The sequence below is a fragment of the Nilaparvata lugens genome, chromosome 13 (assembly GCF_014356525.2).
Source record: "Nilaparvata lugens isolate BPH chromosome 13, ASM1435652v1, whole genome shotgun sequence".
Classification (NCBI taxonomy): domain Eukaryota; kingdom Metazoa; phylum Arthropoda; class Insecta; order Hemiptera; family Delphacidae; genus Nilaparvata; species Nilaparvata lugens.
The window spans coordinates 23,311,313-23,328,169 of NC_052516.1; the positions used below are offsets into that span (position 1 = coordinate 23,311,313).

General features: G+C 36.8%; 1 protein-coding gene across 1 annotated transcript in view; it reads right to left on the minus strand.

Moving 5' to 3' along the window:
* The window catches only part of LOC111051396 (neuroligin-2), a 147,927-nt gene extending 133,351 nt beyond the window's left edge, over positions 1 to 14,576 (minus strand). Inside the window, 1 exon segment of the mRNA XM_039440398.1 lies at positions 14,435 to 14,576. Within this exon segment, the coding sequence (XP_039296332.1) occupies positions 14,435 to 14,576 (142 nt within the window).
* Positions 14,577 to 16,857: the final 2,281 nt, after the last annotated feature.

A 16,857-nucleotide genomic window follows, 5' to 3' on the forward strand; every position in this document is an offset into this window, starting at 1 on the left:
AATTGCAGTATCAACTCATCATGGAACGTTGAGTGCACTCATCCATAACCAATATAACTAGAAGTCTACTGAACCAAAAACGTTTAAATTTGACATGTATGGCCTTCTATAGGCGCACTTGGAACAGATTTGAGAAAATTTTCCAAGACAAGCCCGAAATCTGCGTTTTTCTGCGTTTTCTCAGATTCTTAAAGAACTAATTTTTAGAAAATGTGGAAATTTGGTACACAGGCTTAGCTGAGGTGTGAAATTGTTGTATTGGAAATGTTTTGTAATAAATCCAAATATCCGCCCAAAATCTGCAGTTTATGATCGTTTCCAAGAACTAATTAACACAATGTTCAAATTTGGTACAGAAGATCAGCTAAAGTCTTGAAATTCTGTCTTCAGAGTACTTCAGAATTACGCCCAAGATACCCAAAGATGAGCAGTTTATTCACGTTTTTCTAGCGTTCCCAAGCGTTTTTTTCTGCGTTCTCTCACAATATACAAGAACTTATTGAGAGAGAATATTCAAAGTTGACACAGAAGTTTAGCTAAGGTCTAGAAATTCTATCTTGAGAGAACTTAAAATTACGACAAGGATTCGCCCGATATAGACACGCGATCTGTATTTGACTATTTGACGAGAGGAAGCAAGCTCAAAGAAAGAAGGCAGGCGAGCGAAGCGAGTCTGCTGTTCTCATTTCTGGATGATTCAGCCGCGTGTCCAGGGAGCAGAGCTCACCTGGCTAGACAGGCGAAGCGAGCCTGCTAGCTATTACAAAAATAAAGAAATCCAACTCCCTATTTTGAATTAATAAATGAATTTATTTCTCTTTTTTTGTAGTTGAGAAGTTAATATTGTGGTAATAGTTCATATTATATAAGAAGACTATCTGAAGAAATCCGTGTGCTTTGACAATTTCTAGTCTTCCTATTTAATTTATTTCCCCTCAAATAACAAATTGCATAAGTAGAAATTAAATAGTATCTAGGAAATTATACTGATCACGTATCCAGTATTTTGATCAGATAATCAAAGTATAATTAACAAGGTAGAAATATTATCAAGAATGAATTTTCCGTTCATCTTCTATATCGCATCCTATTCCTCCCCAAAATTCTATCTCTTCTCACCTCTTCCTCCTTAATTCTCTATCCCTTTCCCCTCCTTTCTCACACCATCTCTCTCCCCTTCCATCCCCCTCAATCTTCCATCTCATTCCCCCTCGTTCCACCGCAATTCTCCATCTATTTCCTCGCTTCCGAACTGCACAACAAAGGAATAATAATAGTAGCGCACGTCTCGCTGGCAACAACTTATTTATTTTCGGAAAACAGAGAGTAACTTCTCGGTTCCACTACTCCACGACACCAGAGTTCTGTCTTTTTGGATTAGCGGGCGCCGTGTTACAAAGCGTATCACTATATCCATCTCCTGTGATACAGAACATTACTATGTATCCAGCTTCTGTGTTACAAAGCGTATCACTATATATCCATCTCTTGTGTTACAAAACATTACTATGTATCCAGCTTCTATGTATTTGTCGTATATAAAAGGCAAACCAGCTTTTCAATAGCAATTCTGTCACGAGTTGTGTTGTTCATGCGTTATCTGCTACCTAGAAACCATCTTTGAGGCATAACCAACATTCATTGTCTTGTTGTAACGTACTTATTCTTTGCTGAATACATTTGCCGCATTCTCTCACAGCCTGATCGAGTTTGTCTTATATATTCTTGTTGAGATTCTTCGTCTCCCTATTACCCGGTTCTTGATGTTATTCTTTGTCCTCTTCTAATCCCGTTCTTGATATTATTCTTTGTCCTCTTCCAACCCCGCTCTTGATATTATTCTTTGTCCTCTTCCTCCCGTTCTTGTTATTATTCCATTTATACATCTCATTATATAGGATTTACTCATAACATGGTAGTGCTTCACACATACATAATCTGCTATAGTCAGGTCCACATTATAATGGCAGTGAAGAAAGATAGGAGAAAACCGTTGCCAATTCTCTCCATTTTGCCACTGGCTGTACACAGCTGTTACTCAATTCATCCCGGGTAAATTTAATCCAATAATAATTATCATTTACTTGATAAAATAATGAATTTAATGTCAAATTGATCAAGAAAATATATTTTTTCATAATTTGATTCAAAAATTTGCTCCCATAACTGAGATCAGATTTTTATTTTTATACAAACCTGAAATGGCGGCTTATTTAAAAAGCTGTGATACACTGATCTGAATTTCAAAACAACATAAATTGAGTTATTTGGTATGAATTCTATTCCAATTTCTTTTTAAAATAATATAAAAATGGAATTACTTTTTAAAAATAAGTAATTTCAATGGATTAATTTTGAAACATCAAGTATGTTTAAGTATCTCTCACCCCCTTAATTTTGAAATAACTTTTCAATTTTATTTATACCGGTACGAGTAGGTCTAACCTATACGGGTAGGCTAACTGAAGCATGGATGAAGTCTAGGATGGTTGGTAATCAACTTTTAATATGTCATTTCAGGTATTTTAATTTGTGTTTCTCATACGGTAATGTTTAAAAATTATTTCATCGTTCCAAAAATACATTTTGAATCAATTATACGACTTGTGTACTCAAGTATTTTGATAGAATGAAGAAAAAAAATGGCGGCTGAGAATTTTTTGTTCAGTTTTTTACAGTCACTGTCAAAAGTAAATATAAAATATTCTGGCAAATAGAAAACATTGCAAAGCGAGAAAGAGATAGTGCTATCTGTTTTGTTGTATGATAGAAAAGGACAGCAACAGTATTGTCAATCGTACACTGCCATTATAATGTGGACCTCACTATACTTAATGTTTAAGCTTTCAGTTTGCTGGACACTGATTATAATGTGATAAACGAGACTATTATCTAAAATTTATTTGATGAATTTGGCAATATTAATTCGTTCTCATTCAATACGGATATCTATCACATCAACATCTTAAGCCAGTTACAAACACATTATTTTATTTTAGGAAGTTCGATCTTCTACCGTCCTTATGAATTTATTCAATCAGATTGAACTGAACTGTCCAGACAAACATCATCTGTTCAATCTAATAGAATTTATAAGGATGACAAAAAATCGTACGTCCAAAACTCGATGTGTGTAACTAGCCTTATGTGTTGTACCACAACATATTCCACATCTACCAAACCAAAATATGGATTCAATTCTTGAAGCTCGAAAGAAGCAATCAGAATTGTTCTGAGCCTAGACAGCATCAGTTGAAAAAACATTATGCTCCATTGAATGACTGTTTACAGCCTCAACATCTCTGAGATAATGATGTGTGCATGAGAAAACTTTAGAAATATTTTGACGTAAGGACACATACATGGATATAAAACAAGAAACAGGCATTTTAAAAGATAAAAAATCTGTTGTGGCGCACTCACACAACTTTCCTTGCCGTTATGAAAATTTATCACCTGACGCTAGTGTGCCCGCGCATCTCAAGTCTACTATTCAAAGATCCAAGCCAGCTGGTGACAGGACAATAAGGCTGGAGACACACGAAGTTTGCTATCTCTTCATAGTGAATGATTTAATAGAATCAACAGTTGCCAACAGTTTGTAATTGAAATAATAACATTTTCTCGAATTTCGAGCTTATTTTTAATTTTAGGTGAAAATGTTACTGAACATTAATTGAAGAGATTTTCATGCTCAATCTTTTCCACTTGGAATTTCTTGTTTTCATTGTATCTAAAGCCTGATAATTGGGAATCTAAAATCAAACTTTGCATAGATGAGGAGGTGCTCCTGAAATTTTCACAGATATGGGACTTGTGGCAGTTGATAGAGCTTATCAATGACTATTTTAGGTATGAATTTGATCAAAATCGTTGGAGCCGTTTTTGAGAAAATCGCGAAAACCCTTGTTTTTGACAACATTTTCACCATTTTATCCGCCATCGTGAATTGCATCAGATCGAAATTGTTTGTGTCGGATCCTTATATTGTGAGGACCTTAAGTTTCAAATTTCAAGTCATTCCGTTAGTTGGGAGATGAGATATCGTGTACACAGACGCACATACACTCATACACACACAAACTTTGAAGATTGAAACTTTGGAGATTTATAATGAAACTATCAGTATATGTACGATATCTATACTCACGGTTATTCTGAATGAATAAATAGATCTATCAAGTGTTGTAATGAAAAAGGCAAACATATTGGAGGCGACTTCCATTACAAGCTACCAACAATAATAATTCAAAAAGAGACAAATTTTAATATTTTCAAGTCACAATGATTAAAGAAATAAATACAGGGGAGAAATAATTAGGTGAGAGTTCTGTACAATATTGAAGAATAACTCTTTCAATAAATTAATAATAAGGATTTAATGGTTGATGATACCGTATATTATAGTTGACTATTTTATAATATTTATTCTAAAGTAGCAGGTAACCCGTGCTCCGCAAGGATTTTTAATAAAAAACTTGACATACTGAAAACTTGACGTACTGGAATCTTGAAAAATTGAAAAAAGTCCTTTAACCATCCTCGCTACAGTGAGAATTTATATGCAAAATTTCAATTTAATCAGTTGATTAGTTCAGACGAGATGATGCGTCATTCATGACTTCCTATCCCGTACGAGTATAAGCTCTACCTCCGTAAGCAAAGCCATGGTGCATTCTGGTGACGTCAGCACAGGTAGGGCTCCTACACCAATGAAAATATGTTGATTTCAGCTGATCTATATCAGCTAGTGTTTTATTGGTGTAGGAGCCCTACCTGTGCTGACGTCACCAGAATGCACTATGGCTTTGTTTACGGAGGTAGAGCTTTTTCTTGTACGGGATAGGAAGTCGCAAATGACGCATCATTACGTCTCAACTAAACAACGGATTAAATTGTAATTAGACACACAGGTAGGGTTCCTACACCAATGAAAATATATTGATCTATATCAGCTAGTGTTTTTATTGGTGTAAGAGCCCTACCTATGTTGACTTATCATCAACCAACTGTCTTGCAATATGGCTTTGTTTACGAAGATAGTGATATAAGCCAATTCTTTCATTTATTATACGAACTAAATTTCAACCAGATGTTAGTTTAGTGACATCGCAATTAGAGGCAAAATATGCTTCCTCAAGTATAATTCACCATTCAAAATTCAACTATGAATCATTGTGACACTATTCTATGTAAGTGATGTACGATTTGATTAATAGAGAATTGATTAAATGAAATCTAAAGGTGCGTACAGATTTACGCGCCGCGAACATGAGCAATTCACTTTTTATCAGCTGATGCCAAGCTTTTTATATCTGTATCCTACCGTTTCTGTAAAAATACAGATATAATCAGCTGATTAAAAGTGAATTGCTCATGTTCGCGGCGCGTATATCTGTACGCACCTTAATATCTACCACTAGAACACAGGGAGTGAGTGATTAGAATCCGTAAGGAATATAGTAACATCTCCTGGGACAGCACAAAAGACATTCATAATTTTCGAATGTTCCTTCACTTTTGCTGTATACCGTTCCTAATTTATGATGTTCTACCACCTAAATTCTATCACAACATCACATACCACAAAACTGTCGTCTGTGCGGAAATAATTAACTTAAATGACTGCGTGGCTCATCAATCATCTTTTATGAAGAAGCAATCTGTTATTTGAGTCGGGAGACTGCTGACTGTTTAGGCAGAGTTGCACACGTAGATTGTGTTGTATTGCTGGCTGCTGCTTGGAAGAAAGCAGACTAGACTATTACTCACTTATAAACAATGGATGGATACATTAATTATACGCTCATAAAGAGGTGTGAAGGGTTGTGGAGGAGGGGTTAAAGGAGGAGGAGGAGGAGATGGACGAGCAGGAGGAGTACTACTAGTGGGAGTAGATGGAGGAGGATGATGATGAGGAGGTGGAGGAGTAGGATGAGGTGAAGAAGTAGTACTAAAGGAAGGAGGTGAAGGAGGAGGATAAAGAGGAGGTGGTGAAGAAGGAGGAGGAGATGGATGAGGAGAAGAAGTAGTACTAAATGAAGGAGGTGGAGGAGGAGGATAAAGGAGGAGGTGGAGGAGAAGGAGGAGGAGGAGATGGATGAGGGGAAGAAGTAGTACTAGAGGAAGGAATTGCAGGAGGATGAAGAGGAGAAAGAGGGAGAGCAGGATGAGTAAGAGTGTGATGAGAATGAGGAGGAGAGGTGGAGTCTAAGGAAGACGAAGATGATGAGAAGAAAATTTGAAAGGAAGACGAAAAAGATTTTGAGGAGGTTGATGAAGGGGAGAAGGAGAAGGAGGAAGAGAAGGATGGGTGTGCGAGGGTGTAAAGGAGGATGAGAAAAAAGTTTAGGAAAAGGGGAAGGTATGTTAGGAAAGGATGTTTCAAGGGAAGGTATAAGTGAGGAATAATACCGGAAACAAATATAGATAATTAAGGTAGGAGATAAAAAAGTAGTGGATGAAATAAGAAGGAATACGTGTAGTAAGAAGATGAATCTAGTGGGAAAAACATATATATTGATATACCAAAAGGGGTAATACTAAGTATATTAGGTATACTAATAATAATATACTGACTATATTAATAGGGGTATTCACAATGTTGTTTTAGTCAGCTAAAGTGCTATTTTTTGATAACTCTAGATTGTGATCGCCCCATCTAAAACCATCTACTATTAGCTAACTGCAGAAGCGATCCAAGTGGATAATTTGTGTAACTCAAAGTTAGTTTGAAAAAGTGAGATTATAAACATAATATGGCTGCCGTTTTGACTGAGATAGCTAGAGTTAGCAGTCTCAAATCTGTTATCTCGTCTGTTAATTTTTCCCAACGTACCACTACAGCATTGAGTTAACACAGACTTAGCAAATAGCTGGAGATAGCGAATAGCTCGACTTAGCCAGCTAACTTTAACATTGTGAATACCCCTACAGTCTATGGGTGAAAAAATATAAAATAAATATAAATATAAAATAATAAATTAAATCCACTAGCCACAATGTATGCGTTTAATTTGAATAATGAATTGAACTCACATCCCTTTGTCACGTCTCAATAATAAAATTGATGGAAATGATGATTAATTATTCAAGATTTGATTAAGAATTCACGATGATCACACAAAATTTGACGAATTTTCCATCTGGGGCCTGTTTCATAAAACCCTTATGATACAGGGCCTGTATTACAGGACTTATGAATTGAAATTTACAATCCTGTAAAATTATGTTTCATAAAAATAATTCTACACTTGTGAAATCACCTGTATTAAAGTTCCTTTATTTCGAATATATTAATGTTTTCATTGGCCAGCGAGCCTAATATAATATTTGAACAAGTGCTACTCAAGATGTTTTGGTGGAAAATCCATATTATCAAATTTCTGACGATGGACAGATTGCATTCATGCTGGAGAATTACTTGTTAATGATAAATAGTTTAGAAATTTTTATAACTACTTAACTTACATAACTTATAATAACAGTTATGTTTCAAAAAAAGCTAACTATAAAATGTTAATAAATAAATTAACGACATTAATTGAATTTGTTCAATAAAAAACATAAAACATTATGGACGAACATTTTCTGAATATATCCAATAACGCTTTATTGAGGAAAGCTCAATCTAAACCGTTCATAATATTTAAGTTTCCTGCATCATATTGTAAGAAATTCTGTCCTTGAAAATTCTTGGCCTACGAATAATAACATAGTCATCTTTACCAGAACTAGAACTACTACCTTCATCCATTGTAACAAGTTGTCTTTTCAAAAAAATGTCGCTTTTCAAGATTCTACCTACACTTGTAAAAGTTTTAGGATGGTCTAAACAATGATAAAATATTCAACTTCTTACAGGTCCAGTAATACAGGAAGTTTCTTTTTATGAAACACAACCATGATAAAGTCCTGTATTATTTACTTGTAATACAGGCAAATGTCTTGTAAATTGTTCTACAGGGAAAATTGTTTATGAAACACAAACTTTTAGATTTTACCTGACTTGTAACTTCTATGAAACAGGCCCCTGATTCCATTGTAGAGAATAGGTGAGAAAAGTCGAAAAATATAACATTCGAACAAGACAAATCCATTGTGAAACATAGAAAAGCAAAGGGTGGGTGGAATAATAGAGGGTGGCAAGAAATGGAGCAGGATTCATGGCTGAAGTAAGCGGTCGGCTTAGCAGCTGTTACGGGATGTACAACATTAGGCTTGCTGTGGGGCCATTTGTACGACATTAAGAAGTCACTTGTAACCAACAAGTAAGGATTGGTCGTCCAACATTATCATAGCCTGGCTGCAACTTGTGGCTCAGCTTCTTAGACTTTCCCTCCTCCTTCTCCTTCTACTCCTTCTTCTCTTTGCCCTTCTCCTTTTCCACCTCCCATCTTCCTACTCTTCCTCCTCTTTCCTCAACATTGTCCTCCTCCTTCCTCTCAATCTCCTTCTCATTCTTCTTATCCTCCTTTTACTTCTTATCTGCCTCCTTCTGGTTCTCCTCCTCCTAATCTTTAAAATTCTTCTTCTCCTTCTTCTCAACCCCCTCCTCCTTCTTCCCATCCTCCTTTCACTTCTCCTCTGCATCATTACCCTGCTCCCACTTCTCCACCCACTCATTCATTACTTCTCCATTCACCTTCACTTATTCTCTCCTCTTACTCCATTCCTTTTCTTCCGCTTTCCCTCATCATTCTTCTTTGTTTCATTCTTCTATTCTTCTTCTCCTTCTCCTTCTCCTCCTCCTTTGTCTTTCTCCTACTTTTCCCCTTCCTCTCACCCTCTTCCTACTCTCTTTCATCTTCCTCAACCTTGTCATCCTTCTCCCTCTTCTTATCCACCTTTTACTTCTCCTCTTCCTCCTTCTGCTCCACCAGCACCTCCGCCTCCTCCTCTTCCTCATCATTTCTCCTTCTCCTTTTTCTCTTCCTCCTCCAGCTTCTTCTTATCCTCCTTTCACTTCTACTCTGCATCCTTCTGCTCCTCCTACAACTCCTCCTCCTCCTCTTCCTCAACATTCTCCTTCTTATTCTTCTCTACCTCCTCCTCCTCCTTCTTCTCATCATCCTTCCACTTCTCCTTTGCATCTTTCCTCTCCTCCCACTTCCCTACCCCCTCAAACATCTCATTCTCCTCCTTCACTTCTTGGTTTTCTTTCTCCTCACCCTCTTCCTCAACCATCTCCTCCTCCTCTTCCTCCTCCTCTCCAACCTCCTCTTCCTTCTTCTTATTTCCCTTCCACTTCAATTCTCCTTCGTCTCCTCCTCCTCTTCAACGTCCTCTTACTTCTTCTCATCTTCATTTCACTTCAATTCCTCCTCTCCTCCTCTTACTCATTCTCCTCCTCCTCCTTTTCCTCTCCCTCCTAGTACTTCTCCTCTTCTTCTCTGTACCCCTATTTCCATCAACCTCCATTTTTTTCCATTCTTCTCCTCCTCCTTCTTCTCCATCTCCTCCTTCTTCTCCACCTTCTTCTTCTCTTTATCGTCCTCCTTTCCTCCTTCCCCTCTTCCTAATCAACCTCCTCTTCCTCAACCATGTCCTCCTCCTCCTCCTCCTTCCTATTATCCTCCTTTCACTCCTCCTCTGCCCCCTTTTCCTTCTTCCCCTCTTCATACTCTCCCACCTCTTCCTCAACCTTGTCCTCCTCCTCTTCCTTCTCCTTCTTCTTATCCTCCTTCCACTCCTCCTCTGCCTCCTTCTGTTCCTCAACCTCCTTCTCCTCTTTCTCAACATTCTCCTTCTCTTTTCTCCTCCATCTTCTCCCCCTCTTCCTACTCTCCCTCCTCTTCCTCAACCTTGTCCTCCTCCTCTTCCTTCTCCTTCTTCTTATCCTCCTTCCACTTCTATTCTGCCTCCTTCTGTTCCTCAACCTCCTTCTCCTCTTCCTCAACATTCTCCTTCTCTTTTCCTTCCCACTATTCCGTTCACTTCTTCTTCGTAGATGTTTCCATGAACAAATCAATCTTAAATCAGTGTTAGACTTTCAATAACCTCAATTTCACCCTCATTTACCTCTTTTACCTGAGAGTACAAGATGAAATTTAGCGGGAAAAGGTTAATGAATGAATATCAGCATGAACCAAATTCCATCATTGATAACGTCTCAATGAAACTCCACAATTGATACCAACATTTATCGAGGCTTTGAATAATTAGGGCTTACTCGAGAAACCGTCTACTGTACTTGTCAAATGGTGAGAATAACATTCGTATCGCAGCCAGCGATAAAATCTGCAAGGTGGCAATTTCAATAGACTCAATTCCCGGATAATTTTAAGAGGGAGCAGCACATTTTCCATTCAAAACAGGATTTTCCTCCTAACGATTCTCTGAAAAGTACACCTGTTCTGACATTGTCAGAGTTCCGCTTTTGAAAATTATCCAACCATATGAAAATGTCAGTAATATTCTCGGTTCCAATATCAGTTTCAGATTCCCAGTTACCTAAACGGCGATCGTTTTTGTTCCTTGAGCAGGAAATTGAATGAATAATTTCATTTTTCTCCAAGACCAGAAATAATTTACAGCAATCTGACAAGTGAGTATCTCTTGATAGCAGCTCTCATTTTATACTATCGTGAGGTTCACGTTATAATGGCAGTGAAGAAAGATAGAAGAACAACGTTGCAATCCTCTGTCAAGGCAATGTCTTCTATAGACGGTAGCTGATACAGGTTTATTAAAGTACCCAATATTAACTGTTCATTCACAATTAAAATAATTAACTATATTTTACTAAGCAAGAAATCATATATTTCAATAATATCATAATAGATTTCCATGATTAAGATAGAATATTTTGCAATAAATTAATTATTAATTCTTCATTCTTAAAAAACGATCTGTAGACAGAGCGAAGCGAGAAAGAGATAGCGCTTTCCACTTTGTTGAATGATAGACAAGGATAGCAATACCATTGCTAACCAAACACTGCCATTATAACGTGGACCTCACTATAAGCAACAGCGGCCGGCCAGTCTACAGATGGGAATGATGAAAACTTCAAAAGTTTTTTTTTTTTCAAATCAAATTTTTTTCATTCGAATTCAAACAATTGAGGGTTCTGCCAAATCCGAAGGTTTTCCGGCGGGCGCCCAGTTACAGAAAAACGAGTTACAAAAGATAAATGAATATGACACTTCAAAGATTTCAAGGATAAGATGAAAGAAAACGAATAAAAATTGCAACAATAAAATCAGATTTTGATACAGAATAAATAATAAAAAAGGGAGAATAACGAAAATGTAGTAATAATTCCCAAACAATCAGGCTACAAAAATGATTCCTTAATAAATGTTGTTTTGATCTATTAGATGAATATGATACATACATAGTATGTCACATTAAAAAAAATCTGGTGTGGCGCACTCACACAACTTTCCTTGCCGTTATGGAAATTTATCACTTATATTTATATTGATAACTTATTTTCAATTTTAGGTGGAAATATTACTGAACATCAATTGTAGAGATCTTCATGCTCAATCTTTCTCACTTGAAATTTTTTGTTTAAATTGTATCTGAAGCCTGATAATTGGGAATCTAAAATCAAACTTTGCATTGATGGGGCGAAGCTCCCGAAATTTTTACAGATATGGGACTTGTGGCAGTTCATAGAGCTTATCGATGATTATTTCAGGTATGAATTTGATCAAAATCGTTGGAGCCGTTTCCGAGAGAATCATGAAAAACCCTGTTTTTGACAACATTTTCGCCATTTTAGCCGCCATATTGGATTGCATTCGACATTTTTTATAATGAAAATCTCAACAAAAATGACTGTCAACTGTTACTCCTTAATAGTGAATACTTATGATTTTTACAATTCGATATGAACTGACAATCTCTTGTACAGATGAAAATTTCTTGCTCGAAGGAGGTTGTGGAGGAGGAGGAGAATTAGTCGGAGTGTGGAGGAGACAAGACAAAGGTGAAGGAATGCAGTGGTTATGAGATGGACGACACTTGATAAGCCCCCTCCCCACACCACCAACCAAGTTGTTTGGGGCTCATTTGATCGAGAATTGATTGGACGCTGGCCTGGCCTCTGCAAATTCCTACCACAGCCCTCACGTAGCGACGATAAAATATCGAGGAGGCAGTGGCGGAGGCGGTGGCTGGAGGGGTTGTTGTTCACCTAAAAGAAATAAAAAATCGCCTCACGTAGCGAGCGCGCAGATATTTCCATTCACCGGTGGCGGCACATAGAGGGTGTCCCGAAAGAAACGTGCCTGCGGCCCTTTACTAGGAATTAAAACTGCCGGGGCCCTTTATCAGGGGGGACAGACTGTACCTTATTCACATCTTATTTGAGCTCCTTCCTCTTTACCTACTTCTTCTTCTTCTCCTTTTTATATTCTTCTTGTTCTTCTTAGGGCTTTATTCTTTTTCTCTTCTTCTTCTTCTTCTTCTTCTTCTTCTGTCTTCGTCTTATTCTTCTCTTCGCTTCTTCTTTTCTTCTTCTTCTTCTCTTCTTCCTTCTTCTTCTTCTTCTTCTTCTTCTTCTCTTCTTCTTCTCTTCCTTCTTCTTCTTCTTCTTCTCTTCTCTCTTCTTCTTCTTCTTTTTCTTATTCTTCTTCTTCTTTCTGATTCTTCTCTTTTCTTCTTCTTCTCTTCTCTTCTTCTTCTTCTTCTTCTTCTTCTTCTTCTTCTTCTTCTTCTTCTTCTTCTTCTTCTGCTTCTTCTCTTCTTCTTCTTCTTCCTATTCTTCTTCTACTTCTTTCTCCTCCTCTCCTACTACTCCTCCTTCTCTCATCCCCCACTTCTTCCTCTCCTATTCTTCTTCTTCTTCTTCTTCTTCTTCTCTTCTTCTTCTTCTCTTCTTCTTCTTCTCTTCTCTTCTTTTCTTCTTCTTCTTCTTCTATCTCTGCTACACTTGCACCCACTTTCATCCTCTATTTTTCCAACTGTGTCACGTTCCTCTCCGACCGGCACTGGACATTCCTGGTTGTTATTGGTCGTATCTCTTATTCTTCCCTCTTCTTCTACTTCTTCTTCTCCTTTTTCCTCTGCTCCCACATATGGTTCCTCGTTATCAAAATAATAGACTATTATAAAATGATTGAAGATATCCAATTATCATGATCATCAATAACATAATATCATCATGATTACAAATATCATACTATCATTGATTATAAATTATCATAGTTATATCATCATGATAAAAGAAATATATATTTGAATAAAAACACACACTTTTTGTATAGTTGAGAAGTAGATATTGTGGTAATTATTCATATTGAATGAAAAAGACTAAGAAATTGTCAAAAAACTACAGATTTGCTGATACTTAGAAAGACCGGTTTCGGTTATTACACCATTGTCAATCTCTGATAAAACTGATTTTGTCAGAGATTGACAATGGTGTAATAACCAAAACCGGTCTTCCTAAGTATCAATAAATCTGTAGTTTTTTGACACTTTCTTAGTCTTTTTCATTCAATAGAAACACACATATGTTGTCAAATTCTACACAGTTTAATTTGGTTTATTCTAGTTTCCAAATGAAACTGTGTAGAATTTGACAACATAAATGTGTGTTTTTATTCAATTGAGGAACGGGTTCTACAATATTGACAAAGACTCAGTCGAATTTTTAGAAATATAATTATATCTAACTAGGGGCCTGTTTCATAAAAGTTACAAGTCCTGTAATACAAGAGAATCAATCACATTCCAATTACATGCTCAATATAGCCGATAAAATCAGCTGTTCCTGTATTACAGGACTTTCAAGTTCTTATGGAACAGGCCCCAGGAGGTTAGATTCTATCATTATCGATCTGCATTTTTCAATCGCCATATTGTTCAGAGAATAAGAATCAATTTCATTTATTCATTTTATACATTGATAGATACAATATGATTCTCAACTATGAATGATTGGGAAAGGAACAACAGTCTTGAAGCCCAAAGCTATTCCTTTCCCAAATTAAGATAGAAAATGTCCAAAAATAGGTTATGTTTACAATTCATGATTTTTGTCCATTTTCTGTTCAATTATAAATCTTGCATTATGAAAAACGATTTTGAAATATCTAGGGATGTTTAATCACGCCAAGGAGAAGCGTTTTCAATTATATAAATGAAAAAACTAATATTTCTCCTGGTAAGTCTAAAACTTTCCTAAATCCGGAGCTCGGAAACCTGTCATCAAAATTTGAGAAAAAGACAGTTCTGTGATACACCTGTTGTCTTCTCCCAATAATATAATATAATATTGTGATAATGATTTGTGATTTTCAATGGAATAAATAAATTAATATCATCATCAGCATCATCATAATCCCTCTACATTCTACATAAACGAATCATCAAATAATAAGAGTAATCCACACGGAAGTCGACATGTTGGGACCTATTTTCTCTAAGTATCATCATCATCATCATCATCTAATTTCCGTCGCAGGGTTCGATTCCCAACGCCAGACAGACTTAATTTTCTTCGGCTTTTCTATTTTCTCTCGGCCAAGATTGCAGCGCTGTGTAGCAGTGGGCGACGTGCGCGGAATTTTGAGCAGACCCGTTTCGCTCGGCGGCGGGCGAGCGCGGAAGAATACTAGCATGCTAGCACACGTAGCCGAGTAATGACTGGCGGTAATAATAGAATATAGCGCCGCGGCTTGCTGTGTCCTCGGACGCGCTGATTTTATTTTGTCTAGGCGATACATGAAAGCTATAAGGATGAGTAAAAGAAAAAGAGGAAAAAGATGATGGAGAAGAAGGAGGAGGTGACGAGGAAGAAGGAGGAGAATAAAAAGAAGAAAAGGGAGACTAATATATTTTTCTTCTTACTTGTATTTTTCTCATTCTTGTCTACGCGATAAGTTAGAGCTATAAGGAAGAGTGGAAGAAGAAGAGGAAAAAGAAAATGGAGGAAAAGGAGGAGGTGATGAGGAAGAAGGAGGAGAATGAAAAGAAGAGGAAGACTAATATATTTTTCTTCTTCCTTGTATTTTTCTCATTCTTGTCTAGGCGATACATGAGAGCTATGAGGAAGAGTGAAAGAGAAGAGGAAAAAGATGATGGAGAAGAAGGAGGTGGTGATGAGGAAGAAGGAGGAGCATAAAAAGTAGAAGAGGGAGACTAATATATTCTTCTTCTTCCTTGTATTTTTCTCATCTTGTCTAGGCGATACATGAAAGCTATTAGGAAGAGTAAAAGGAGAAGAGGAAGAAGACGATGGTGAAGAAGAAGGAGGAGGTGATGAGGAAGAAGGAGGAGAATAAAAAGAAGAAGATGAAGACTAATATATTTTTCTTCTTCCTTGTATTTTTCTCATTCTTGTCTAGGCGATACATGAGAGCTTTAAGAAAAAGTGGAAGAAGAAGGGGAAGGAGACAATGGAGAAGAAGAAGGTGGCAATGAGGAAGGGGAGGAGGATAAAAAGTAGAAGAGGGAGACAAATATATTCTTGTTCTTCCTTGAATTTTCCTCATTCTTCATGAGAATAAGAGTGTAGAGAGATGAGGAAAGGAAAAGAAGGAGGAGATTAGTAATGGTGGAGTAAGATGAGAGAGTGTATGAGAAGGAAGTGGGGAATAGGATCATATCAGATACAGTATTATATCTACAACAGTTTTCAACTTATTAAAGGATCCCTATACTTATATCACTTAATCTGTATGATAGACAAGAGTAATAAAAATAATCACTTTCAACTGTGTGTAAACAATTTTCACCTCCCAGTTACAAAAAGAACGACACCTGGAAAAATACAAAAATCTGGTGTGGCGCACTCACACAACTTTCCTTGCTGTTATGAAAATTGATCAACTGACGCTAGTTTTCACGCGCTTTTCAAGTCTACTTTTCAAAGATCTGATCCAGCTGGTTACAGGACAATAACGCTGCAGACACATGAAATCTGCTATCTCTCCATAGTGATGATTTAATAGAATCAACAGTTGCCAACAGTATGCAAATTGAATAATCTTATTTTCTCGAAATCAAGCTTATTTCCAATTTTATGTGAAAATGTTACTGAACATTAATTGTAGAGATTTTCATGCTCAATCTTATCCACTTGAAATTTTTTGTTTGAATCGTATCTGAAGTCTGATAATTGGGAATCTAAAATCAAGCTTTGCATAGATGGTGCGGAGCTCCTGAAATTTTCACAGATATGGGACTTGTGGCAGTTGATAGAGCTTATCAATAACTCTGTTATGTATGAATTTGATCAGAATCGTTGGAGTCGTTTTCGATAAAATCGCAAAAAACCCTGTTTTCGACAACATTTTCGTCATTTTAGCCGCCATCTTGAATTGCATTCAATCGAGATTGTTCGTGTCGAATCCTTGTAAGGGAAGGACCTTGAGTTTCAAAATTTAAGTCATTCCGTTGATTGGGAGATTAGATATCGTGTACACAGACGCTCATACGCTCATAAACGGGACCTTGAAACGTATAGAAATTTAGAAATCGGGGTACCTTAATTTTTTTCGGAAAGCAATACTTTCCTTACCTATGGTAATACTTCACTTATAGGAAAGTAGAAATCATATTTTCCTTTGTAACAATTAACAATCCCTTCGAAAAAAAACCTACAAAACCTCATCGAAAATATAATATCTTCCAATTTTAAGCTTGGTCTTTTCATTACTACTAGCCCTTCATCCCAAAATCCAAAAGAATGACAGCGAAAAAGACACCAAGATTAATCGTCATAGATGTTATTGTGACAAGAATCATCCGCAAACAATGCCAGTAAGTAGAGTGTGTCACTTGCTTGATGACTCAGCTTCTGTTTTCCCTCTCCACAGTCTCTCTGACTCACACTCTTCCTCACTCCATCGCCCATACTCTCCCTTCCTCCACACTCTCACTTACTAACAATCTCTCTCA